This window comes from Mytilus californianus, unplaced genomic scaffold (assembly GCF_021869535.1).
Source record: "Mytilus californianus isolate M0D057914Y unplaced genomic scaffold, xbMytCali1.0.p SCAF_20, whole genome shotgun sequence".
Classification (NCBI taxonomy): Eukaryota; Metazoa; Mollusca; class Bivalvia; order Mytilida; family Mytilidae; genus Mytilus; species Mytilus californianus.
In genome coordinates, this window is record NW_026262669.1 from 7,814,103 (window position 1) to 7,840,565 (window position 26,463).

The 26,463-nt window shown below is 33.5% G+C and overlaps 1 protein-coding gene and 1 long non-coding RNA gene across 3 annotated transcripts in view; both read left to right on the forward strand.

Moving 5' to 3' along the window:
* Positions 1-2,048: 2,048 nt before the first annotated feature.
* Positions 2,049-8,031, forward strand: LOC127731735 (uncharacterized). Its single transcript, XR_007995718.1, has 3 exons — positions 2,049-2,493; positions 6,832-6,937; positions 7,391-8,031. It is a non-coding gene; the product is annotated as an uncharacterized LOC127731735 (long non-coding RNA).
* A 15,768-nt stretch (positions 8,032-23,799) lies between these two features.
* The window catches only part of LOC127731726 (beta-hexosaminidase-like), a 130,091-nt gene continuing 127,427 nt past the window's right edge, over positions 23,800-26,463 (forward strand). The window contains exon 1 of one of the 2 annotated variants that reach the window (XM_052240567.1): positions 23,800-24,022. In XM_052240567.1, the coding sequence (XP_052096527.1) occupies positions 23,974-24,022 (49 nt within the window). In that variant the 5' untranslated portion in view covers positions 23,800-23,973. The remainder of the gene's footprint in view (positions 24,023-26,463) is intronic. The other variant, XM_052240566.1, reaches the window with a different exon arrangement.

A 26,463-nucleotide genomic window follows, 5' to 3' on the forward strand; every position in this document is an offset into this window, starting at 1 on the left:
GAACTTTTCATTGGCACGCGCCGTATTTATGAAATATGTCAGGCATGACCGGTGATTATATTGAATATCAATTATCATGTTGATAATGTCGTTTGATCTTTAATAATTAGAAGTGATAAGTAATGGTACTAACCTCATCCAAGTAAGCTTGGCAAACAAACAAAACCAAGATGTCTTTTGAAAAATAAAGAACAATGAAGATATATTGTTTTAGAAAAAAAATGTTAAATAAACTTTTCGTTTTGTTTGTAATAATTGAAGCCATTTGAGAAATATAAGAAATCTACATATTGTTGGGAAATTTTAATTCAATTCATTTCATTTGAAAACGTTAAAAAATACAGATATAAATTATTGCAAAATGTGGCGATTATTTCTAAACAATTTCATGTAGTAAGATTTGGTTTTACATTGAGCTCGTTCTTGTCCAGTATTAAGATTCCTTGAGCAGTTTTAATGTTAAAATAAATTCTGAAGAATGATTTGTTGTAAAACAGTGAAAAGAAAATGTCTAAATTTTATTTCTGAGTAATACGAATGTTTAACAAATCAGCATTTAGTAAGATTTTATTTCTCATTTAAATCGTTCTTGTCCATCCAGTAATACAAGCCTAGAACGAATTTCAATGTGTAAATAAATTCTGAAAAAAATGAATTTGTCTCCGTTTTCTGAAAATTGTCATATTTGGGTATTATTTCTAAACATTTTGTAAGGAAGATTGTAGAATGATTCTAAACTAAATTCAAAAATTGATTTTTTCATTGTAAAACAAAAGAAAAAAATATTTAATTTTGTTTCTCAGTTCTTCCCATGTTTATTTTTGTCAGTTTACTGTCCTAAATAAGTGCTATCGTATATTGAACTCTCGCCATTTATCATATTTTGGTATTTTACTGTAAAAAAAATTATGAACATTTCGGTCCGTACAGAAAACATGATGTATCATTTCAATGCTGGTTTTCGAAAACAAAAGAACAGCGAGAAAGACTATTTCGGAGACTGTTGGTTGACACGAAATCCGTTCAAACCACGACTTAGTCTTCGTGCACATATTTTGAAGTGCCAAAACCCCAGAAACTTGCTCGTAAGCCAAACCAAAGAAAAAGACCAAGGACAGCATGTACGCAGCCAAGATATTAGACTTAGCAAATCATATAAATAAATTCATCTAAATATTGTCATTGTAAATATTGTACATAATTGTCTTCTCTATACATATGTATATGGTTTATTGAGAATAAAGATATACAAATTCAATAAAATTTGATATTCAGCAAACATTGTTTTTGTTTATTAAGCTGATTTGGAGAGAGAGAAAAAAAAATCCCGAAGAAAAAATCGAACTTGTTACAGAAAAACGGCAACTATAAAACACAACTTTTTTTTTTTATTTTCTTTATGCATGAACTGCAGACCACAAAAAAAATAATTTAACCGTCATCATGAAAAATAAACTGAAAAAGTACATCGAATAATACCCAAATATGATAATTTAAATACAATTAAATACAACAATGATGAAGTAGAGCAGAATATAATGGTACAACAGTGCCAGCGTTCTGAAGATCCATAGGTATCCATAGAAATGTTTTTTTTTAATTTTTTCTCCATAAACGTAAAATTTACTATGCATAATTTAAATTTAACTACATTAAACAATCCCTTAAAACTTAAAACATCGTGTTATTAATTTTAAACGTAACACTGTTCTTACAACACAATTCATAAACAAAAATAAAGATAATCCAATCAATTTTGTTGATTGAATAATTCACGGCTCAGTAGTTGTGTAATCAGTGACACGTGCTCTCATTATTTTATAAGAATTGACATATCTATCAATTTCGATTTCAAATTCTACCAAAATTTAACTCTTAAATAAGTAGCGTGTAACGAAAATATACAGCCATCCTGTGTGCAAATACGATGCCTATAAAGGGTCCTGAGTGCACTCAGGAGGTCCTGAGCAGTGTATAGACGTACCCGCATGACTGGAGCGGGCCCCCCTTAGATCAGTCAGGCCCCCCCCCCCCTTTACAAAAAGTTCTGGGTCCGCCACTGAAATATATGTCTCCATTAAATCAGAGACATATATGTCTCTGATTAAATGCAATGATCGTTCACAAAAAGGGGAATCAAACCCCCGGATCCCATCCCCCTTCGATCCGCCACTGATTGTGAATATAAATATAATTGTTACTTAAAAGTCATAGACTAGTACTAGCTCCGAGCACCTGTTTTGGGATATATACAGCTAATTAACCGTAAATAACTGCGAGATAATGAATAACAAGTTGATAATTGTCTATTCTCTGCTAATTAATGTACCTGCAATTCACCCTGATTCATTTGTGAGACCACCGACACTAATAATATTACCTCAAAGTTAGAGGTTCTCCGTTACTGGGAACTTCATATCGGATCCGATCAATTTATTGGTTCCATTCCCCCTAGTAATAATGATCCATTTGCAGTGACGATGACAATCAAAGGTATACTCATTACTGTTGATTTTGCATGATAACATACATGTTATGTCAACTCACTTCTCCTTCCTACGGCGTCAGAGAGAGAAAAAAAAGCCTTGCAATGCGTCATAATTATTTGGACTACTTCCATATGACTTTAAAAAAAACCAAACAATAGTTTATTTCACTGATTGAGATTGGACTGACGAGACATTTCAGCATGTGAAATCTTAATTGTTAGTCCAAGTACACAGTTATTATCCGTTGATTTTCATTTTTTACAAAAAGATTTCCTAGTGTGGACCATGTATTACTTTAAAATTTATTTATTTGTATTTTTTATGCATAAAAAGTAAGTACAATGAAGTAGGGGGATGAAATTATGAAATTATTTTATTTTAGTTTGAGAATCACTCATACTTCTTGTATGATGTCACCTTAGCCTACAAATTACCAAAAAGAAACACTTTTTTATTTCCTCTAGCTTATGTGTATGCCTTTTCATATACATGTAAAAATGTGTTACTGCCTATATATTGACCTTAAATGTTATTCAGTCTTCCATGGCCTAATAGTTCTACTCATGTGGTATGCTATAAGCAGATAAGTAACTTTCTTTCCTTTTGAAATACAAATATTTTTTTAAATATACATGAAGAATTTTTATATTAGTTAAACGTTAAACTTTAAACGGCAAAAAATTAACACCCAAAGTTCAAACTTATAGTCTAATGTATATATGCTATTGCCATGAAACTAGGTAAACTGTCTTATAATTCTCTAATCTTAGTTCATGCCAAGTTTGATTAAAATAAGTATTTCTACTCTATTAGGTCTCTAGTGTGGATATAGTGTATAACTTGCAAACTATTTTCATACTCCTTCCAAATTTATTGCGGATGAATGACATTTTTACCAGATATTCGGAATCCTCTGGTTTTATCCATGCAGTGCCATTAAAAAATTTTGCCCACAAACCACTACTTTTCTTTTCATATTTTTATTACATAGTTTAAAAAGCCATATTTGAAAATCTTATAAAATCCTTGTTATTTTTCCATAGCTTTTGAAAGAAAAAGGTGCCAGTGTTAAGTGTATGAAAAATCTAGAGAGAATCACTTCCCGCCAAATTTTTAATGGCTTATATCTTAAAAACAAGCACACGGACCCTTCATTTTTTCTGTTTTTTTAGTTCCTTTATTCATATTCTTTTAAAAAGCTTGTTATTTTGAAACGGAGTAGCGAACATCCTTAAGGCCAAACAAAAATATATGTCTGTTTACGGTTACCCGACCGACCGTCCTTTTGAGCGCCGACCCTAAGTCATTTTATTTCCGTCGGAAAAGCAAAAATTAACTGAACTCGTGTCAAAAATGAAGTTTGTGTTGCCAATAATATAAATCAATTGCCTGATACATCCCAATGTTCACAATCGTGAATATGACAGCTGTTATAAGGAAATTCGTGACTCATGTGATGAAATAAACACTTTGCCGCCATTTTTTCCCCAACCAATAACCAAGGGAAATAATCCAATCATTAAAATAACGGGTAAAATTGGCCAAGGATCAACTCAGACCACGACAAGACGAAACGGCATGACTCAAAATCATGTCGCAAAAAATAAAATGAAAAAATAAAATAAAATGGAAATACCGACCTACCTAGCCTTTTTTTTTAAAGTATGTAACCTTAAACAGACATATATTTTTTGGGGCCTAAGTAGTGATTTGGTATAGTTTGAAAAGGTCAAATATTAGTATGTCTGTGAAGTTGTCAAACTAAATTAAAGACCCTTTAAACATAAAATTGTCCATATTTTGAGTTATAGCTTATAGATTTTTCTATTATGTTAATATGTCCTGTCCCAAAAGTAGTACACTACACTGTTAAAATCTCTTTTGGATAGAGCCAGCGCAATTTTTTAAATTTGCCTTTTTGCTCATCGTTCCGAAGGAACAGTGCGATTTTGCCATCACTTGGCGTCCGTCGCCGTCTGTCGTTGTTTTTCGTCAACCATTGGCGTCCGTCGGGTGTAAACTATTTCATACATCTTCTCCTCTACTGAACCAATTCCTACCAAACTTAGGCTGAATGATCTTTAGGGTATTTACAATAAAGTTTGTGTTTTGTTACATGGTTGTCATGGCTAAATATGAACATAGAGGTAAATGCAGTTTTTGGCTTTTATCTCAAAACCCAAAGCATTTAGAGCAAATCTGACACAGAGTTAATTATTCATTAGGTATTCAAAGTTCTATCAGCCCTGAAATTTTCTGATGAATGTAATAACCCATTGTCATGATTGTTGGGTTGCTGTCACTTAATTGGTAATTTCAAGAAATATTTGCAGTTTTTGGTTATTATCTTTAATATTATTCATGATAAAGATAAACTGTAAACAGCAAAAATGTTCAGCAAAGTAAGATCTACAGATAAGTTTCTATAACCAAAATTGTCAATGGACCTCTTAAGGAGTTATTGCACTTTAACGACAATTTTACACAATTTGTTTATCATGTTTTCTAACTTTAAAAAATCTTCTCCTCTGAAACTACTAAACCAATTCCAACCAAACTGAGGCTGAATGATCCTTAGGGTATTTAGAATAAAGCTTGTGTTTTATTTTCTGTTTCATCAATAAACATGGCTGCCATGTCTAAAAATAGAACATAGGGGTAAAATGCAGTTTTTGGATTATATCTCAAACACTAAAGCATTTAGAGCAAATCTTATGTGAGGTAAAATTGTTCATTATGTCAAGTTCTATCAGCCAGTAAATTTTCAGATGAATCTAACAATAAATTGTTGGGTTGCTGCCACTAGATTGGTAATTTTAAGGAAACTGCAGTTTTTATTTTGTGGTCAAAATATTGGTATGACGTTGACGTTGGCGGCATCATAGTCGTCCAAAGACACATTGGTTTTCACACTCAAACTTAAGTTGAAGTTAATGGATCTCGATGAAATTTTACCTTAAGGTTCAATACCACAAAAGGAAGGTTGGGATTGATTTTGGGGGTTATGGTACCAACAGTTAAGGAATTAGGGGCCAAAAATAAGCATTTTTGTAACTTCCGGACATAACTTGTGTGTTAGTGTATGGATCTCTCTGACATTGTACCACAAGATTCCATATCACAAAGGGAATGCTGGGATTGATTTTGGGGGTAATTGCCTCAAAATTTTAGGAATTAGGGGCCAAAAAAAAGGGGTAAAAAACAAGCATTTTTATAGTTTCATGACAATAACTTGTGTGTAAGTGTATGGATCTTTCTGAAATTGTACTACAAGGTTCCATATCACAAAGGGGAAAGCTGGAATTGATTTTGGGGGTAATTGCCCAAAATGTTTAGGAATAAGGGGCCAAAAATAAGCATTTTTCTAGTTTCCAGACAATAACTTGTGTTCAAGTGTATGGATCTCTCTGAAATTGTACTGCAAGGTACCATACCACAAAGGGAAGGCTGGGATTGATTTTGGGGGTAATTGCCTCAAAATTTTAGGATAAAGGGGCAAAAAACAAGCATTTTGCTAGTTTTAGGACAATAATTTGTGTGTAAGTGTATGGATCTTTATGAAATTGTACTACAAGGTTCCATATCACAGGGGAAAGCTGGGATTGAGTTTGGGGGTAATTGCCCTAAAAGTTTAGGAATTTGGGGCCAAAAAGGGGCCAAAAAACAAGCATTTTTCTTGTTTCCAGACAATAACTTTGTGTTCAAGTGTATGGGTCCCTCTGAAATTGTACTGCAAGGTACCGTACCACATAGGGAAGGCTGGGATTGAGTTTGGGGGTGATGAATCATAAGGGGGTTCAAAAAATTTGGGGGGATTTTTTTTCCATTTTTTCCTTTTGTTTTCTTTAAAATTTTCCATTTTAAATTGGTTATTTCTGATTTATATATAAAAGCAAATAATAATGATACAGTTTGAATAGGTAAATTAGAAATTTTTAAGTTGTTACACCACATTCATTTTGTGAGCCTCTTGTTTTAATTGCTTCTGTAAGTTATATATTAATTTGAAATTTTGACAACAGACACATACAGATTATACTGTTAACAATATTTCAGAGTTTAATGTTGTCAAGCACACAAATCATAGAAAAATAGTTAATCACGTCATTGTTGTCCATTGAAAAATTAGTATGAACACGATGAAAAAGTACAGGAATGTTTGTTTGTTAAACTATTGACCGTGGTTATGTCTTTGAAACTGTTGACTGGCAAATAGTCTGTGAAATGAAATAGCACAAATATTTCATTCTTTTTTATATCATGGTATATAGAAAAACACATACTGATGTATCATAATAGTTATAGTGACTGTCATTAAATTATAGTTTTTACCTTTTTTAAGTTTAGGGCAAGAAATATAGAAGATAAAGAAAAATATAAACAATTACAACTGTACAGTAGAAATGATCGGCAAAACAAGATAAACAGAAGACAACAAGGCCTAAATGGTAAGACCACTTCTATATAATAAAAGTGATTGCCCTTGAATGATGACTATTATAAAAGTAAGAAGATGTGGTATGGTAAATGAGTTATCTATCCACCAGAGTTCAATGAAGTGGATGCAAGCAATTAAAGACCAATGACGGCCTTCGATAATGAGAAAACAATCATGTCTGTGAGCACTCCACCTAACCATAATCTAGGACAGTGGTTCAAATAGCACAACATATGAACAAACTGTAAAAACTGTTGAAAGTGGCTCAACTCATTATCACTGCAAGGCACTAAAACGACTGATATTAAGTCGTGGACACAAAGCACTGAAATAACAGAACTCATAATCATGATTAGTAGGAATATCAAATTTAAGTTTCTCAAAATTTTCATATTAAACATGATAAAATAAGCTTATTTCATATTGTTGTTTTTTTCTCAATTTATATTTTGTGTATTTATAGGTGCAGAGACTTCTTGGTTTTCATGATCATCAACAGATCAATACAGAAGAGGAAACTTAAGGTTAATACTTTTCTACATTGTGTGCTAATTGGATTAATGTGAAATGAAATGTGTGCTTACCTGGAAAAAGAAAATAGGAAATTTCTACAAAATGGCTGTAAACAAAATGGAGTACAATTATAGATGCACAAGAACACAATTGTGTAATTGCAACAACCTACACTGAAGGATTAGGGAGAAATGTAGAAAAAAAAGTATTTTTTTGTCGAAATAAACACCTGCTTTATCCATTCATGTACATAGCTCTGTCATATCAACTATATAGAGGAAGATGTTTGAAGAACAAATTGCAAAAATGTATTCTCTACCAATTGAAGGAAGATGTCTGGTGGATGGAATTATTTATGCACTGAACTGTTTTGTAGGGGATTGAATAATTGTACGCAGCAGAAAAGTTAAATTAACATGAAAAGTGGTTATTTTATTTAATCCGCAAATATGAGCACAATATTAATAACATCACAAATAGTATGATATTCATAGCGTTTTGCTTATTATTGTATTGTCTCAAACAGCTAGCCTATTGTTTTTGTATGTCATGTTACTCATCAGTGAACATTTTATTAAAGTTTTAATTATCTTTTGTATCAATTATTCAGTCTCAGGAAAAATTATATTCATAATGTTTTTACTGTTATGAAATTTTCATAGAGGAAAACTGAATGAGAGAAATTTCCATAGAGGAAATTTGGAGAACAATGTTTTCCTTAGAGGAAATTTGTGGTCTTGAATTTTCCCTCAAGGAAAAGTGTTTGTCAAAAATTTCCTCACAGGAAATTGCTGTTGACAAAAATTCCTCACAGGAAAAAGTATTTCCTCAAAGGAAAATTTGAAGCTGCAAATTTCCTCACAGGAAAAAGTATTTCCTCAGAGGAAAATTTGAAGCCTCAAATTTCCTCAGAGGAAATAGAATTTCCTCAAAGGAAAATTTGAAGCCGCAAATTTCCTCACAGGAAATAGAATTTCCTCAAAGGAAATATTAATGCAGCAAATTCCCTAAGGGAAATCTTTTTCCCTTGAGGAAAATACAATTTCCCTTAAGGAAAAATCTTTTTCCTTCAGGGAAATTTGATTTCCCTTGAGGAAAACTACTTTTCCTCTGAGGAAATTGTTGAAAAAAGGGGCATAACTTTTTCAACAGTGGTGCTAGAGCCAAAATTTTTTAGGACAAATATCAGGGAACCAATACCAACCAAGTTATCAACTTCATTTTGACTTAACTCCAAAAATTAAGGTGACAACTTTTGCACTCAGCGGAAGTGCAAACTTGTCCCGGAGACTGTTATAAGTGTATTTCGTGCATTTATTTTATTTTCCCCCGTTATGGACGAAGAACACAGATAAACCATGGCAGCATTACCTGCCCTGATGCAGACTTCACAAGATGTAAGGTACACATTTTATTCGCCATCTGATTCTAACCCTGGTAGTCCTAGCTTGACCACCGACAAACCAGTCTTTTACAATCAGGGAAATATTATAGGCAATGATGTTTACTTTTGGAGTGGGAGGAATGTGTTCACTTTTTTTGCAAGCAAAAGATATTCCATTTACAGGTGAAACTCCTGAAACGTTACTTTGAATTGTAGCCGATGTTAATGGTTTCTTCAGACAGAGAAGCGGTCGGGATCATAGGCGTTCCCCGGGAAACATTTTTTTATGTTATGGTTACAATCGTACCCGTCTCATCATATGATTTCTGAAATAGTTGACCTTAGTGTTTCGACTACCAAAGATGAAACACATACACGTATACCTATTTCAAGAAACATACAACTGTCTTATCTATTGGCATTCTTTTGATGATTGGCAGAACTTACAAAGTGGGTGGCCATGAATTCCGTTTGTAGTAGGGCTATCGACGGAAAGTTTGTGGCCGATAACAGACCTAAAAGAATAGTATTTCCCAAGACACAGACATTGTCACTGCATTCACACTCGTTGTAATATTGAACGAAAACAGGAAATGATATGTTGAGTGCGGATTTCTTTGGCATCAGCAATATATGTTGGTAAGAAATATAGGACAAGAATTACCTTTACCGACTGAGCTGTTTTTGCTAGTCGACAAAATATACCCGAACAGATATCCAGTATTGACATCTTACATGAGACAAAACCCAGAATATGCAGAGGGAGTGTAGAAAATTAAATAGACATATTATACACTATAGAGTAGAGGTTGAACACGCATTCGGAGAATTAAAAAAAAAACACACAAAGTTACGGGGACTTTGTGGCAATTCACAACTGTTGTGACCATAAGTTTCTGCATTTGGTGTCGTTGGAAAGACTTATTTACATGATAAAAAAAAATCATTTCATTTTACCTATGTATCTCAATTGGGTTTATTTTCTTATTTTAAAAGGACCCCTTGTTTTTTCGTCAACTGTAATCGTATGTCTAAGTGTAATCCTAGGTATATATTACGTAGTTTCCGCAAATGTCTATTAGGACGCCAATTCATGAGGGCGTGACAAACGGTCACAACTGTCCAATCAGCTTTTCTATTGTACAAAGTTTAACGTGTGTTCACAAATTACATTGTCATAGTTTCATGACATTGTTTTAGAAAATCAGAAGGCTATTTACTATAAAAAGTAAAATAACAAAAATACCGAACTCAAAGGAAAATCCAAAATGGAAAGTCCTTATCAAATGGCAAAATTAAAAGCTCAAATATCAAACAAATGGAAAACAACTGTCATATTCCTGACTTGGTACAGGCATTTCCTTATGTAGAAAATGGTGGATTAAACCTGGTTTTATAGCTAGCTAAACCTCTCACTTGAATGACAGTCGCATACAATTCCATTCTACATCTTCGCTAGCCAAGAGTTACGATCCAGTCCCCGCCTCTCAATTTCTCTCAAACTATTTACTCTGTTCGTATTTGTGTCTAGTGTCTTTTTTAAAAAAAACTTTGATACAATAGGCAATTAGTTTATCCGAGAAGGACGGACTGGATCGTAACCCTTGGCTAGCGAAGATGACTATACTATAGTGACTATGTCATCATAATTCAAAAATGACATTGATTTAGAAAAAGCGCTGCTGAGAAAACTTGGAGTATAAATTGTGCGCAAAACTTTTATTAAATCGTGCACACAATATATGTATATCAAGCAAACAAGATATTAAAATGAGCGTATCATATATTTATGCCGAAAACACTTTATATTTATATCTAGCGCACAATATAATTATATTAAGCGCACAAAATATATATTGAGCGCCCAATATAATTTCTTGTCCGCACAATATAATTTCTTTCGCGCACAATATATGCTTTTTTCTGTAAAGTCTCCAACGGGGTTACGTAGAAATATTGGATGCAGATGTAAAATAAAAATAAAAAAATAAACGTGTATAGCTGAACATAAGCTGGATGGTATCTACTTATTACTGGATGGTATCTTCTTATTACTGGATGGTATCTACTTATTACTGGATGGTATCTACTTATTACTGGATGGTATCTACTTATTACGGAATGGTATCTACTTATTACTGGATGGTATCTACTTATTACGGAATAATATCTACTTATTTCTAGATGGTATCGACTTATTACGGAATGTATCTACTTATTACTGGGTGGTATCTACTTATAACTGAATGGTATCTTCTTATTACTGAATGGTATCTACTTATTACTGGATGTTATCTACTTATTACGGAATGGTACATTTTGTATCTACTTATTACTGGATGACATCTACTTATTAATGGATGGTATCTACTGATAACGGAATTGTATCTACTTATTACTGGATGATACCTTCTTATTACGGAATGGTATATACTTATTACTGGATGGTATCTACTTATTACGGAATGGTATATACTTATTACTGGGTGGTATCTACTTATTAATAGATGGTATCTACTTATTACGGAAAGGTATCTACTTATTACGGAGTGGTATCTTATTATTACGGAATGGTACCTGCTTATTACTAGATGATACCTACTTATTAAGGGATGGTATCTACTTATTACTGGATGGTATCTTCTTATTACGGAATGGTATCTTCTTATTACGGAATGTTATCTACTTATTACTGGATGGTATCTTCTTATTACGGAATGGTATCTTCTTATTACGGAATGGTATCTACTTATTACTGGATGGTATCTACGTATTACGGAATGGTATCTACATATAACTGGATGGTATCTTCTGATTACGGAATGGTATCTACTTATTATAGAACGATATCTACGTATTACTGGATGGTGTCTACTTGTAAAAAAGTCAGAATAAGTATAACGCAAGAAACATGTAGGAATTTTAGTATTTGACCGAAAATGGCCATTTCACACATATTATTGGTCAAAATATATATGAGCAACAGCATTACCTTAAAAGATATTTTACATAACTTAACATTTTAGCTCAACTGGCCCAAATGACCATGTGAGCGTCCGCCGTTAGTCGTTGTTCGTTAACTTTTATACAAATCTCCCCCGTGAAACTACTGGGCCACATCATCATTGGGACATCTATTTTTTTAAATGTCCGATGACCTCGCCGTCAACGAGGATGGCCAACATGACAACAAATATAGAACATAGAGGTAAAATGCAAGTGCTGTCTTTTATTTTGAATCCCGCTATTAAAAGAGAAAATCTGACAAGGGCAGAATTGTTCAGATATGTTGAGCTCTACCTATTGTCCGTTTAAAAACTGTCAGACGTATTCTTATAGAGGTTATAGCACTTAAATGACAAATTTTATCATTGCTTTCATGTTTGTCTATTATCTTTAAAGCTGTAATAGATAGAGAGAAACTTTAAATAGAAAAAGGTTCAGCAAAACAAGATCTTCAAATTAAACAACAGGGCCGAAATCATCAGACAACTCCTTATTAGAGACATTGCCCTTTAATTTTAGTAACTATTTTTACCATTTGTTTGCGCTTTTGACTAATATCCTGAAAATTGCAATAGAAAGATGGAAACTTTAAAAAGCAAAGATAATCAGCAAAACAAGATCTTCAAATACGTCTAATGGCCGAATTCTTCATTCGACTCGTTATTGAAGTTATTGCTTTTCAATGACGATTTTAACCAATGTTTAGTGTGTTTGCCTTATATTATCTTGAAAACTATGATAAGATAGATAGACACTTAAAATAGCAAAAATTATTAGCAAGACAAGATCTGCAGAAACGTCAACATGGTCGAATTCGTCAGTCGACTCCTTATTAGAGTCCTGCTCTTTAATGACTATTTTTACCAATGTTTTAGTGTTTTTGTCTAATATCTTGAAAACTCTACAACATAGATAGAAATTTTAAATAACAAAAACTGTCAGTCGAAATAGTTGACTCTAGGATCGAGTGACTGCCCTTAAATGATGATTTTCTACCATTTTCAGTGTTTTGGTTGTGATCAACGGTTTAACCTTAATCAAGACATTATAAATGCATCCACTAATTTCGGAAGCTTGTAAATCAGTCATTATAAATTTGGCTTCATAAACAACAGGATAGCTTTTAAAACTCTTCGGTTTCATTTCAGTTTATTAAACTTTCCTTGTATTTTTTTTTTTTTTTTTTTGCAAATTCTCTCATTATTAAGTAAAGAGTAAAAAGTAATAAAAAAATCGCACAGTTTGTAGTAACACAAACGCTGCGAAATAAGGCAAAGATTAAACGAAAAACTTCCTATTTTTACTAGTAGTAGAATTATTTATGATGAGATTGGTTGGGAAACTCTAGCTGAACGAAGAGAAAGGAGGAAGTTACAATTATTTTATAATATTCAACATAATAATGCACCAGCCTATCTTTGCAATTTAATTCCACCAACAATCCAAAGTACAGCTGTTTATCCCTTACGTAATGGGAATGATATAATATACCCTTTTTGTAGACTTTCATTGACCCAAGAATCCTTCATACCTTCAACTATACGACTGTGGAATAACCTTAATGTGCTGACCCGCAACATTGACTCTTTAGGTAAATTCAAAACTGAATTAAAAAATCTTAAACTAAATTCAAAAGCCCAAGTACCCAAACATTATAAATTTGGCAATCGTAAACTCAACATCATTTTGACTCAACTTAGATGCTCAGCCTCGTTTTTGAATTATGATCTTAACAGAGTTAATATAATTTCAGATCCGTCTTGTAGCTGTGGTGCTAAGCGTGAAGATTCATTTCACTTCTTTTTTGAATGTCCTAATTATACGAATATAAGAATCAAACTATCTAATAATCTGAACTGGTTACCAGAGAACTCTCTATTAAATTTGAACATCTTAACCTCCGGTGATTCGTCATTAACTAATGATGAAAATGAAAGAATTGTAAAGAATGTATATGAGTTTATTAAAGAGTCAAAGAGGTTTCTAATTGTGTAATACAGCACACTAAAGTGCATATACATGTATATTGTGTACAACCATTCACATCATCACACATCATCTTTTACATATCCAATATATACAATGTATTGTTTGCATGCATGCTTTGTAAAAAATTCTATTGTTATAAATTGTTCATGGGAGAAGACTTCATAAGTTTGATTAACTTGTGTCTCATCCCTTTTGCATATTTAAGCAAATAAAATATGTTTAAACTAAAACGAAAATCATGTGACTATAATACGCGTCCGTAATCTTCCTATATGCCCTATTTCAGTTTGTTTTAAATCTTGTATAGCTGCGTGGTAACTTTGTATACGCTCTTCAGTGAACAATGGTATGCCGTTTCTCGTTTAAACTTAAGCGTCCAGACATTTTCCGACCATTTTTTACTATGTTTCAAGTATGCATAAACCAATCTTTACAAAGAGGAAGGGTTAATTTCCTCTGAATGAATTTATTTCACACAAGAATCTTTTTTGAAATGTCCTCCTATCTTTACTAAAATTCGCTGTATTATAAATATGTGCATTTTTAGATTTTAACACAATTTTGGCGTATTATGGAAAATGTGACCAAATTGTAAATGCCTAAAAGATGCTCCAAAATAGCAATTTTGATAATTTTGCGTTAAGTGATTTAAAAATGAATTGGAATGATGTAGGTAACGAAACCGAAAATTCTATAGACGGTAAATCTATATGGTCTTTCAGATACAAAACAAATCATTAAGGTTATTATAACGATATTCTTTAATGCAAAATTTTACAAAAACACGAAAAAATGTGCGATATTGACTTCAACAGCAGTATAAATGTAGCACTAAACAAAGTTTTGAGTTCACAATAACAATATAATATATAGATTAAAGTTTATGAAATAGACTCCATAATATAAAATATTTCAATAGTTTTTAACTTTCTCATTTTCTGATTTTGACACTCTGAGTAAACAAATACAAAGACATATTATAGTGTATTATATGTCTCTGACAAATACATGTACGGAATTTTGTGCCACTCCTTTTTAAATGATCTTTGGCTTATATAAGGTCTTTCTAATAGGATTAACCCCCAGTGGTGGCTGGGGAATAGCAATATGGTCGCTACAGGTCTGCTCTAGACCGGCAGTAAACCCTTGCCAAACTCGGACGTCTGTTTTAGCTGTGCAGGATGTACAAGTACGCAGCCCCATCCGGTCAGAATGGGAACGTTAAATCCGGTGCCTCTTGTAGAGAGAGTGTCACTCATGTTTTTGCACATTAAGATCCCTTGTTACAACTCTGTGAAGGGTCCGTAGGTGCCCTGTTGCATAGCTAAATTTCTGTCCACATCCAATATACCCTCATGTGCCAGTGACAGTCTAAATTCCCCGACCTTCATTAAAGTGGTAAAAGAATTTCACAACTTCCGGTTAAAACTGTGTGAAACAATTCTGGACAGTATACCACTACAGATGAACGAGAGGGTGCGAGTTTTGCAGTTAAAAAAAGTACGTCGTTAACCCTTCACGTTTGACACAAAATATTTAATTCTATGTTTAGTTAATGTAACTCAATTTTCCATGACACCTTAAATCAAATTCATCGGCCGACAGTACTCTTCTGAAACTGGCTTTTTCCACGTCCGGTCTTTGCTTTTGTTAGATGTTTTTTTCTGATTTGTATCAATCTGATGAGTTTATAGCCCTTTTCAACTGATGTTTACAGTTTGTTCTTTTGTTGTGCTGTAACACCACTGTCCCAGCTTAAGGGAGGGTTGAGAGCTCACAAACATGTTAACCCCGCCACATTCTTTACGTGCCTGTCCCAAGTCAGGAGCCTGTAGTTGGGTGATTGCCGGTGGTTCATGTATGTAAATTGTTTGTTATGAATAAGGCCGTTCGTTTTCTCATATTTTTCATGTCGAGGCCTTTTATAGCCGACTATACGGTATGGGTTTTTCTCATTGTTGAAATCCGTACGGTTGCCTATAATAGCTTACACCCACTTCAATTGAACTTTAGTGGATAGTTGTATCATTGCCAATCATACCACATCACCTTATTTTTATATTTATAAATGTTGCACAATCTCCATAATCTGTGGATGGGTTTTGGTACAAATAGTTCAATTTTAGGGTTGAATTTTTCCAATCTAAAGACACTCATGTAATATTCATAAATATATGTGTTTTAACTTAAATCAACGAGGAATGAGTATCCGTCGCAACAATCCGTATTTATGCGAGTCTGATCATAGGCCTTGTGACAAAACATTAGCTAGATTGTACAAATGCATGGAACGGTGAAATGAAATGTTCAGCGTACAACAACCGACAACAACATGCGCCCATTGTTTTTTTTGTTTTTTTTTTTTTAGTTTTGAAAATTAGTAGTAATATCAACGTAGGTAGTTTATATGCATTCTTAACTTACTTGAATCTTTCTTAGCTTTGCATGGTGCGTATCATAACAATACGCGATAGGTTAGTCAATATATGTATGCTACAATGACATCTAGACCATGCATGTGGTTTGAAAGTTTTGGGTATTTATCTTATTATATATAGGAAAGACAATGATTGGCCAATATTCAGTCTCTGTGTCAAAAGAAAAATACCTAGTACTAGTATGTTATTTACTTGAACATGTTGAATAAGATAACCCCATTTTACTTGAATAAGATAACCCCATACTAAATGATGACATGGTATCATTGCTATGTTACCTTTCTTCAACAGGATAACTCTATACCATATGATAAATTTTAATTTTGTATCATTGCTATGTTACCTTACTTCAACAGGATAACTCTATACCGTATGCTAAATTCATATCATGCTTATGTTACCTTACTTCAACACGATAACTCTATACCATATGCTAAATTTATATCATTGCTATATTACCTTACTTGAGTACAGATGCGCAATTTATTTCAGGTAAGCGGTAGTGGTAGCCTTTTCATCAATTCCTCTGTTCATATCTAAACTTGGGTATGTATGATGGCTCGTCTTGAAGCTGAGACATTTTCACATATGTGGTTAAATTTTCGGGTACGAAGTGAGATCCGTTTTTCCATAATTTAGCAAACCCCGAAAAGTCTTTTGTGATGCGGCTTCTCGAGGTAAAAAAATCCCTTTTTTCACACAATTAGTTCTTTGAAAATTTAGTTCTTTGCATAATTTAATAAACCATAGTTTTACACCTTTATTCTATGGTCCTCTGCTCTCCAAATCACCACAAATGGTTAAGCTCAGTCATTTAAAAATGCACAACGTTTGAGGCGCATTAGAGATATTGACCCACTTGAATAAAATAACTCTATACCATATGCTAAATATGTATCATTGCTATGTTACCTTACTTGAATAGAATAACTCTATACTATATGCTAAATTTGTATTTTTATGTTACCTTACTTGAATAGGATAACCCCAAACCATATGCTAACATATTTTAAATTCTATGTTACCCTTTCCGAATAGAATAACCCCATACCATGTGTTAACATGGTATACCATATCGTCTATTGAACAACGTAACACCACTTTCATAAATATACAATATATGTACATTGTCGGAAAATATAAAATTTATTTGTATGAGCTTTAGAAACAGGACGAAAAGCGAGGCTCGCCGAGCTTTTCTCCTGTTTCGTAGCGAGTACAAATACATTTTATATTTTCCGACAATGTACATATATTGTTTTTATCCTGAAATTTACACCCAACACTTGAAACTTTAGTTGTTAAAATATAAATCATTGTCTCTAATTTTTCAAAGAAATCGACATAGTTTAAACGCGGACCGCGAAGAGGACCCCAAAATGAACTGGTACGCAAAAAGAAATATTCACATTACCGCTTGCTCAACATGAAAGTGGGGTAACAGGAGACTTTATTTGTACAAGTACATATAAAGCAAACATTTATTTGAATGTGTACCTGTTATTTATACAATAGTTAGCTGATTGCAGGATAAATCTATATATTTAATAGGACGACACGGGTTGCATCGGGTGAAATACGATAATCATTTTGACTTGCAGTACTATCTGAATAAACGGAGATGTCAGTTACATCAACAGGAAATTGGTCCGTTACAAGATATAATCTTTATACCAGTGGTTTTAAACAATAAATATTTGTTAATTTGAGTTTATAATGAAGAGCAGATTTTAACATACTTTCGTTTCTCCCTTGAAGTATTTAACAAAATGTGCGCAATAAAAATATTATGCAACGAAAAGGTTAAAAACTAAAATAGATACATATCCGGTTTTCTTTGTTAAGTAGTAGTGCGAAAATATAAGGTTACTAGAAAACACCCGCGACATCGCAGGTCCTTGACTGAATTAAAGTACGTACGCATTATTTTTAGCCTGGATTTTTTAGTACTCGTATTGTCTTCTGATAAAGTCATGCTGATTTTAATTTGCACAGTTTTCTCTGCTTTCAAAATATTTGTTTGAATCCGTCGACCCGGAACTTGTTAATTATTAGTAATATTGATCATGTGGAAAACAAAAGGGCCTTGAATGGTGTAATTTTTAATTAGTACCATTTTCCTATATAAGTTACATGTTTATAAAGTTGAAATCTTTGATCTGTCGTTTTTACGTCATGCCGGCTAACTAATTGGAAAGTACCTACGTCTATTTTTAGCCTTGGTTGTTTGTTGGTATTGTCATTCTACTTTTAAGGCGCACAGTTTTCTCTGCTTTCAAAATCTTCCTGTTTGAACCCGTCCTCGTTTTCTTGCTACAACCACACTATACTAATAGGCTGTTAAACCTGACGTTGGTGGAGGATTATTCATCATATGAGGTGCTCCTTTATTGGAGGAATATTCGTTTTACAGTAACAGTTACAACCAGAAACTACATGTGTCATATACTATTGGTACCGTAGACTGGTTCCCGATCACAATATTCAGTATGTTACACATATTACCAACCTCGTGACAGCGTATGGCTATTAGCTAATACCTGGAACGTAGTACCGGGAACCAGGATATTCGACCCGGAACTTGTTAATTGATGATAATACAAGTAATAGCTTTTCCAAAAAGCTTGCCGTTTTTTAGCTTATTATGCTGATAACTTTTTTTTTTTGCTTTGTATTTTCATCCATTCAAAATATTGCTCTATAAATTGTAATTGGGGGGGGGGTTAGAATAGAGGAAAGGTCAATGTTGTATTTTAAGGGTTACAATTTTAATTTTGTTCTTTGTCATTTTTAACTCCTGGTAAAGGTTTAATTTCTAAATCACTTGCGTTTTCGGTTCTGAAAAAAATGACAAATTGGTATGTTATGAAGTAAAATAAATACATGTGTGGTGACTCTCTGATCGGTACTTTCTGTCTTTCTTCTTCTTCCCGGTTACGAGTCGGACTCTGCAATTGAGTGTTATTGACTCGGGCGCATCTCAAACAGACAGGAGACCACTCCTTTTGACAACAGTAAAAGTCCAGAAAAACTGGATGGTATTTACATTAAAATCAGTAAGTGCGTATTTACAAATATGTACACTGGGTGTCCTGCTGTCTAGTTAAGATGTGGCTTGATCCAGGAGATGGTATTCACTCTTGCCCTGAGGTCCTCTAATGATCCGGACTCCACTACAGATTCTGGTATTTTGTTCCATTCTCTTGTTGTTCTCGAGAAGAAGGCATGATAATATACGTCTCTCTTTACTCTAGCTTGTCTGCGGCTGCTGTTGACTCTGGTCCTACTATCACCTGATGTGTAGTACTTGAATGGATCAATGGCAATCAACTGGTATTGGGTCTTATAACACAGCACAAAACTCTGTTTCCACTTCTGTGCTGGAATGATTCCCATTGAAGTTGGTCCAGTAATTTAGTTACACATCCTGGAGGGTTATCCTGATAGCAGCTATAGACAAAGCGAGCTGCTCGTCTCTGTACTTGCTCGATATCTCGTATGATGGTGATTTGGTGCGGGTCCCATACTGGAGAAGCGTATTCTATGGTACATGTAGGTCTTACAACGGTGAAGTATATTGGTCTTCTTGTTAATCGTTTTCTTAGCTTTGAATCAATCCGATAAGTCAACCCCTTTTCAACTGGTTTTTAAGAGTTAGGTATCAGTACATGCACAGCAAAAACACAAAAGCAAAGGAACAGCGTATTTAATGATTAATGATGCGGTTTAACACAAAGCTGTCCCAGGTTAGGGGTGGGCTGGGCATCCGCAAACATGGTTACCCCGCCAAGTCCGCTGTGTTCCTGTACCAAAATCATGAGCCTGAATTTCATTGGTTATCGTTTGTTGCTGTGAATTACACCTGCTGTCAGTCTTTGATTGTTTTGTGCATAAATAATGACATGCCGTTGGTTATGTCGTTTGAACTTTTTTTACGTTTGTCATGTCGGATCCTTTTATATCTTACAAAGCAGTATGAGTATTTCTCATTGTTAAATGCTGTATGGTGACGTATATATGCTAACATCTATGTCATTTTGTCTCTGGTGGAAAGTTACCTCATTGGTAATCATACCATATCTTCTTAATTTTATGTTATAAATATTTGACTGGCTAATTTTCTGGACCGTTGCAAAACATATACTAAGACTACGGTTTTGAATATTTGCCAGCACTATTTAAACGCATTGATCAAAGTTCAACGTTTTACCATTTATCAGAACATTATAATACAAACATCTTCATGAAGCTGTGATTTTGTTTTCTCAGATGTTAGCAAACACTCCGGAGTTCGTTCCTGTTCATTGCCTTAAGGTCTTCTAAATTTGTGTATTTAATTTCGCTGTTTAAGGGATTTTGTGTTGATTGCATATTTTTGAAAGTCTTTGTAAAATTATCCACAATTGTTTATTTTTTGGAAAATTTAGTGCTTGAAATACTGTAAAGACATGTATCCATTGAAGAAACCCGAGTGTTGACCTTATTTATAGCGTTGATGTTAATTGTGTTGATGTTAATTGTGTTGCTGTCTTATTTATGATACCCTACAGCTTCTTTTGTTTACACAAATGTATCTGGCAATGCTTTAAATATTTGTACATACATAAAACTGAGAATGGAAATGGGCAATGTGTCAAAGAGACAACAACCCGACCAAAAGAGCAGAGAACAGCCCAAGGCCGCCAATGGGTCTTCAACACAGCGAGACAATCCCGCACCCGGAGGCGGGCTCCAGCTGGCCCCTTAAACAAAAATGTGTACAAGTTCAGTGAAAATGAACGTCCTACTCAACTCCGAAACATATAAATGAACTAAAATAAAAAAAAAACATACAAGACTAACAAAGGCCAGAGGCTCCTGACTTGGGATAGGCGCAAAAATGCGGCGGGGTTACACATGCTTTTCGAGATAACTTTTTGTATACTCGCTTTCAAAACGTACATTTACCGACGCCTCTGTGTATAAGATCCCCTTCCCGAAAAAGCTTCTTGTATTAAACGTATGAAGTCTTAATTATTATTTTCCCCTGTACCGTGATGGACGTTGGCGTGATGACCCGGGACAAATGGACATTAAAATTAATCGAAAAGAAGTCTTATTTCGGCTATTTATAGATAAGCGTGTACTATTATTATCCTGTATAACGTTATGCATGAGTGATAACTGTAATGATTTTGTAACTCAGGATCTAATACACACTAACAAGGTAATTATGAATACGAAAGTTAGAATAATATTTTTATCTGATGCAAAAACAATTGAATAATAAAGACAGAACAAAACTCAATTAATTTAAATCACTTTTGCGTATGACCTTGCGGCATTGAAATATCGATTCAACACTTCACTATTAACTTGAATGAACACTTCACTGTCATTTGCATGGCCTACTATCATGATTTCTTTCCTGTCTCACTTACGGTTACGCTCACATATAATAGATGCACCTCAATATTACCCAATCAGACGTTAAGAAAGCCTTTACTTCATACGAAATAAGCTAATATTTACCAATGAGAATCCATTATCAGATTGACCCCATTGTGTCGTGAAGCGTATGACTAATTAGACCGGGTCTCAAGTGACCCGGTAGTGACCCCATTGTGGCGTGAAGCGTATGACTAATTAGACCGGATCTCAAGTTACCCGGTAATCAATTATGTGGAAAACAAAATTAAGGGCCTGGAATGGTGTAATTTTTAATCAACATCATTATCCTATATTAATAATATATAAAGTTGAATTCTTTGATTCGTCGTTTTTACGTCATGCCGGCTAACAAATTGGACCTCGTTATTTTAGTAGTATATATATGTGTATCAACGGGACAATAATCCTTGAGAAAGATAAAATTGGCGACAGTTAAACAAACGAAATTTTACCATAATTTGCTTTTTCAAACAGTACATTACCAACAAACATTAAAGTGAGAGTACTAAACTTGTTACCGTTTTTTTTTTCTTCTTCTTTTTCATAACAAAATAATGTTGTGTAAATGTATGACTGTGTGTTCAATGCTGAGTGGATTATATACTTTTTATTTATTTTGAATTAGATTTATTTAAATGAGAACAAGCAAAGTAATGAGAAGACTCAATTTACTGGGTATTAAGACGATAGTTCATTGAATGTAAACCTTCAATTTTTACTCGCCTGCTCGAAATGCAATTCGTTTGTATGTTGAACTTATTTCATCAGTCTTGTTTGTATAAAATACCGATATATATAACTTCATTTCTCAATTTATAAAAATATATTTGGACGATGCAAAATTATACTTGACGTCAATATTTCTCTAGTCAAGAGCTAGTTTCTTGATTAACACGGGTAATGGCCAGCCATAACGTTTAGTTCTGTGAAATCTTCACCAACGAAACTGTAGTCACATTAGTTGTACAAAATAAAATGCTTACACAATTGTTTAAGGAATTAATAAGCCTCTCATCTTATTGAGTACGTTGCATTGTTTTGATAACACAAACTCCTACAGAAAACCGGTATTTAGACTTATGGCCCCTGAACTCGATAATGGCACATGTCCGTATTATTATTATTTGTGTGTGTTTGTATCACACTGTTTTTTCTTTCATTTATGTACAATGATGACTTATAAATAAAGACCTGTACTTCCAGTCGTTGTCGTAGGTTGCTGTCTATCATATTAGGTTTTTTTTTGTTATTGCGTTAACATAAATCAGACCGTTGGTTTTATTTTTTTTTTATTTCTATCACCCTGAACATGCATGAAATATTTGTCACTTGACATTTAGCAATCAACAATCAATCAATTTTAATTATGGACTGAGCATTGTTATTTCGTTAGCATTAATCAGACCGTTGGTTTTATTTTCTTATTTCTATCGTCCTAAACATGCATGAAATATTTGCCACTTGACATTTAGCAACCAACATTCCATTCAATCAACTTTAATCATGAACGGAACATTGTTATTTCGTTAGCATAAAACAGGCCGTTGGTTTTATTTTTCTTACTTTTATCGTCCTGAACATGCATGAAATATTTGCCACTTGACATTTAGCAACCAACAATCAATCCATTTTTTATTGACCGAGCATTGTTATTTCGTTAGCATAAATCAGACCGTTGGTTTCATTTTTCTTATTTCTATCGTCCTGAACATGCATGAAATATTTGCCACTTGACATTTAGCAACCAACATTCAATCAATTTTATTTATGGACGGAACATTGTATAAATACACAACGTTTGTAAAGGGCGACCCTCGAAACGTGTCGTTTCTTTAATATAATATCTACACTGTGATCGAATGAAAACTAAACAGTTCAGACTGTATCATAGACTTACCCTCGATTGGAAACGTAATGAATCTAAATCAAAAGAATATAGTACCGTTCATGCAAATATTTTTTTACATAGGAAAAAAAACAATTAACTTTAATTTATTTTTTTACAGATAATTTATGTAAACACTTACCTGTATTATATATCAAAACGTTTGACATGTGTAAAAGTTCATTATTTCATTTGTTGACATGTAATTGGAGACTAGAATATGGTTATCAATGTTTACACCTTTTCAACGTAAAATAGCCACAACCACTTAAAGATTTATTACTTGTGTTTGTTAGTGTGGGACTGTATGCACATGACGTAGGGACTCGTCTGTGTCTATAACATTACGGTGAAACTGAAATCTAAATAAATACGTATTCATTTGATGTACGGACTTAAAAATGGAAGTTAAAAAAATGATGGTACAAGTTTGTGTATTTGTGGTGGCAGGTACGTTATATGAATATATAAATGTTATATATATGAAGTGTTAAATGTCGTAACGTAGAAAGTTATTGTTATTCTGTACATTTAAAACAAAATATGTAAATGAGAAGACATCCATCACTAAGCCCTCAGGACACAGTTCTTTTACATCAAATCAAAATTCTGTGTTACATGTTACAACTGTTATTGTAGTCATAAGCATGATTTAAAATATTTTTGTATTTTGTTCTTATGTTGAACTGTTACATCACTGTCCCAGGCAAGGGGAGGGTTGGTGCCTTCAAGCATGCTTTACCCCGCCACATTCTGTATGTGCCTGTCCCATGTCAGTCATCTACAGCTCAGTGTTTGTCATTCATGTCTGTCATATTTGTTATTCGTAAATTGTTTTGTTATAAATTAGGACGTTAGTTTTCTTAATTGAATTGTTTCATATTATTAATATCGGGTCATTTATAACGGACTATGCGTTTTTCTCATTGTAGAAGGCCGTACGGTTGCCCATAATTGCTTACATCCACTTCCTTTGAATTATGGTGGATAATTGTCTAATTGGCAATCATACCACATCTCATATATATATTACAATATATAGGATTGCAAGTCCTATTGTCCCTTATATTTGCTCTTTGGGTTTTCCACTTTGTTTAACCAGTATATGTCTGGTTGATCATAATAAGCCCGTGTAATCGGTTGTGATTGATCATAGATATGCAATGTATATGTACATGTATATGTACATGTAAGACTGTTTTTTTGTTTTTTCATTAATTTTATTTTATATAGATATAAGAAGATGTGGTATGAGTGCCAATGAGACAACTCTCCATCCAAGTCAAAATTTATAAAAGTAAACCATTATAGGTCACAGTACGGTCTTCAACACGGAGCCTTGGCTCACACCGAACAGTAAGCTATAAAGGGCCCCAAAATTACTAGTGTAAAACCATTCAAACGGGAAAACCAACGGTCTAATCTATATAAAAAACGAGATACGATAAACACTTATGAACCACATCAACAAACGACAACCACTGAACATCGGGTTCCTGACTTAGGACAGGTACAAACAAATGCAGCGGGTTTAAACGTTTTAATAGGTACCAAACCTTTTAAGTTCTTGTTCGTCTTCTCAAACGCACGTAACATTTTAAAATAAAAAAAAAAAAGAAATACTATTTGGAATATCAACTCGCCTGGGCATTACAGGGAAGCATTTTATTTATGTATTACATTGTACATATATACCAGAGACATACAAAATACCCTATATACATGTATGTCTCTATGAATATAAATACTAAATAACGTTAAGGTATATAAACTTCATCTATCAGATCTGAGACAGATTTTGTCAGCCTATCAGTATGTGCTAATACGGCCATATCATTTTACTATATAACACGCGATAACATTTTTTACCTTGCAATCAGCCAACTATTGTACAAATAACAGGTACACAAACACATTGTTGCTTTATTTGTACTTGTACTTGAGCAAACGGTAATATGAATATTTTTTAAGTAACAGTTTATTTTGGGGTCCTCTTCGCGGTCCGAGTTCTATGAAAAATCAGAGACAAGGATTTGGATTTATACAACTAATGCTTCAAGTGCCGGTTATAAATTGTAGAATAAAAATAATATATGTACATTGTCGGAAATATAAAATGTATTTGTGCTCGCTACGAAACAGGAGAAAAGCTCAGCTGTTTCTAAATATCGTACAAATAAATTTTGTATTTTCTGACAATGTACATCTATACTATTAAATGAGAAGACCTCATTTTGTGTGTCGCTTCTCTTCCTTCCACAAGAAATTTATCATCATGTCTCTGTGTCCTATAGGTACTATGCATAGTCGCATTTATCATCCTCGCTTGTGACTATTCAGTTTGGGTTATTTTGAGAGGAAAACGAAAATAAGGGCGTCCGGATATTGTTTCCGTCATCGGACGGACTTTTAGGTCATAGACAAGACTTCCGTTTAGGACGGTTTTAATTTCGCCGTTTCAGAATCTAAAGGACTATGGGTAATCTCATTGTTCGTACACCAAAATGAAAATAACGTTACGTCATTAGTTGAATTTCCATTATTTAGAACGTTTTAAACAAATCACAACGTTTTGGTGTACGCTTTTGGAAATATTACCCAGGTTGCATTAGATTCTGAAACGGCGAATTACAGTCAACGTGATAATTTTCATAAGTACTTGGGGACAGGACAATTTCGCGAATATACTATGATCATACATATACTATAAATAAAGTGTATTTGCTATATACTATCAATTCCAAGTTTACTATCCACAGCGGTCACTGTTATATTATCCCTTATATAGAGAGTCGTGCCGGATAGTAAACTTGGAATTGATAGTAAATAGCAAATACACGTTATTTATAGTATATGTATGTTTAACGCGAAAATTATTAAAATTAACAGAT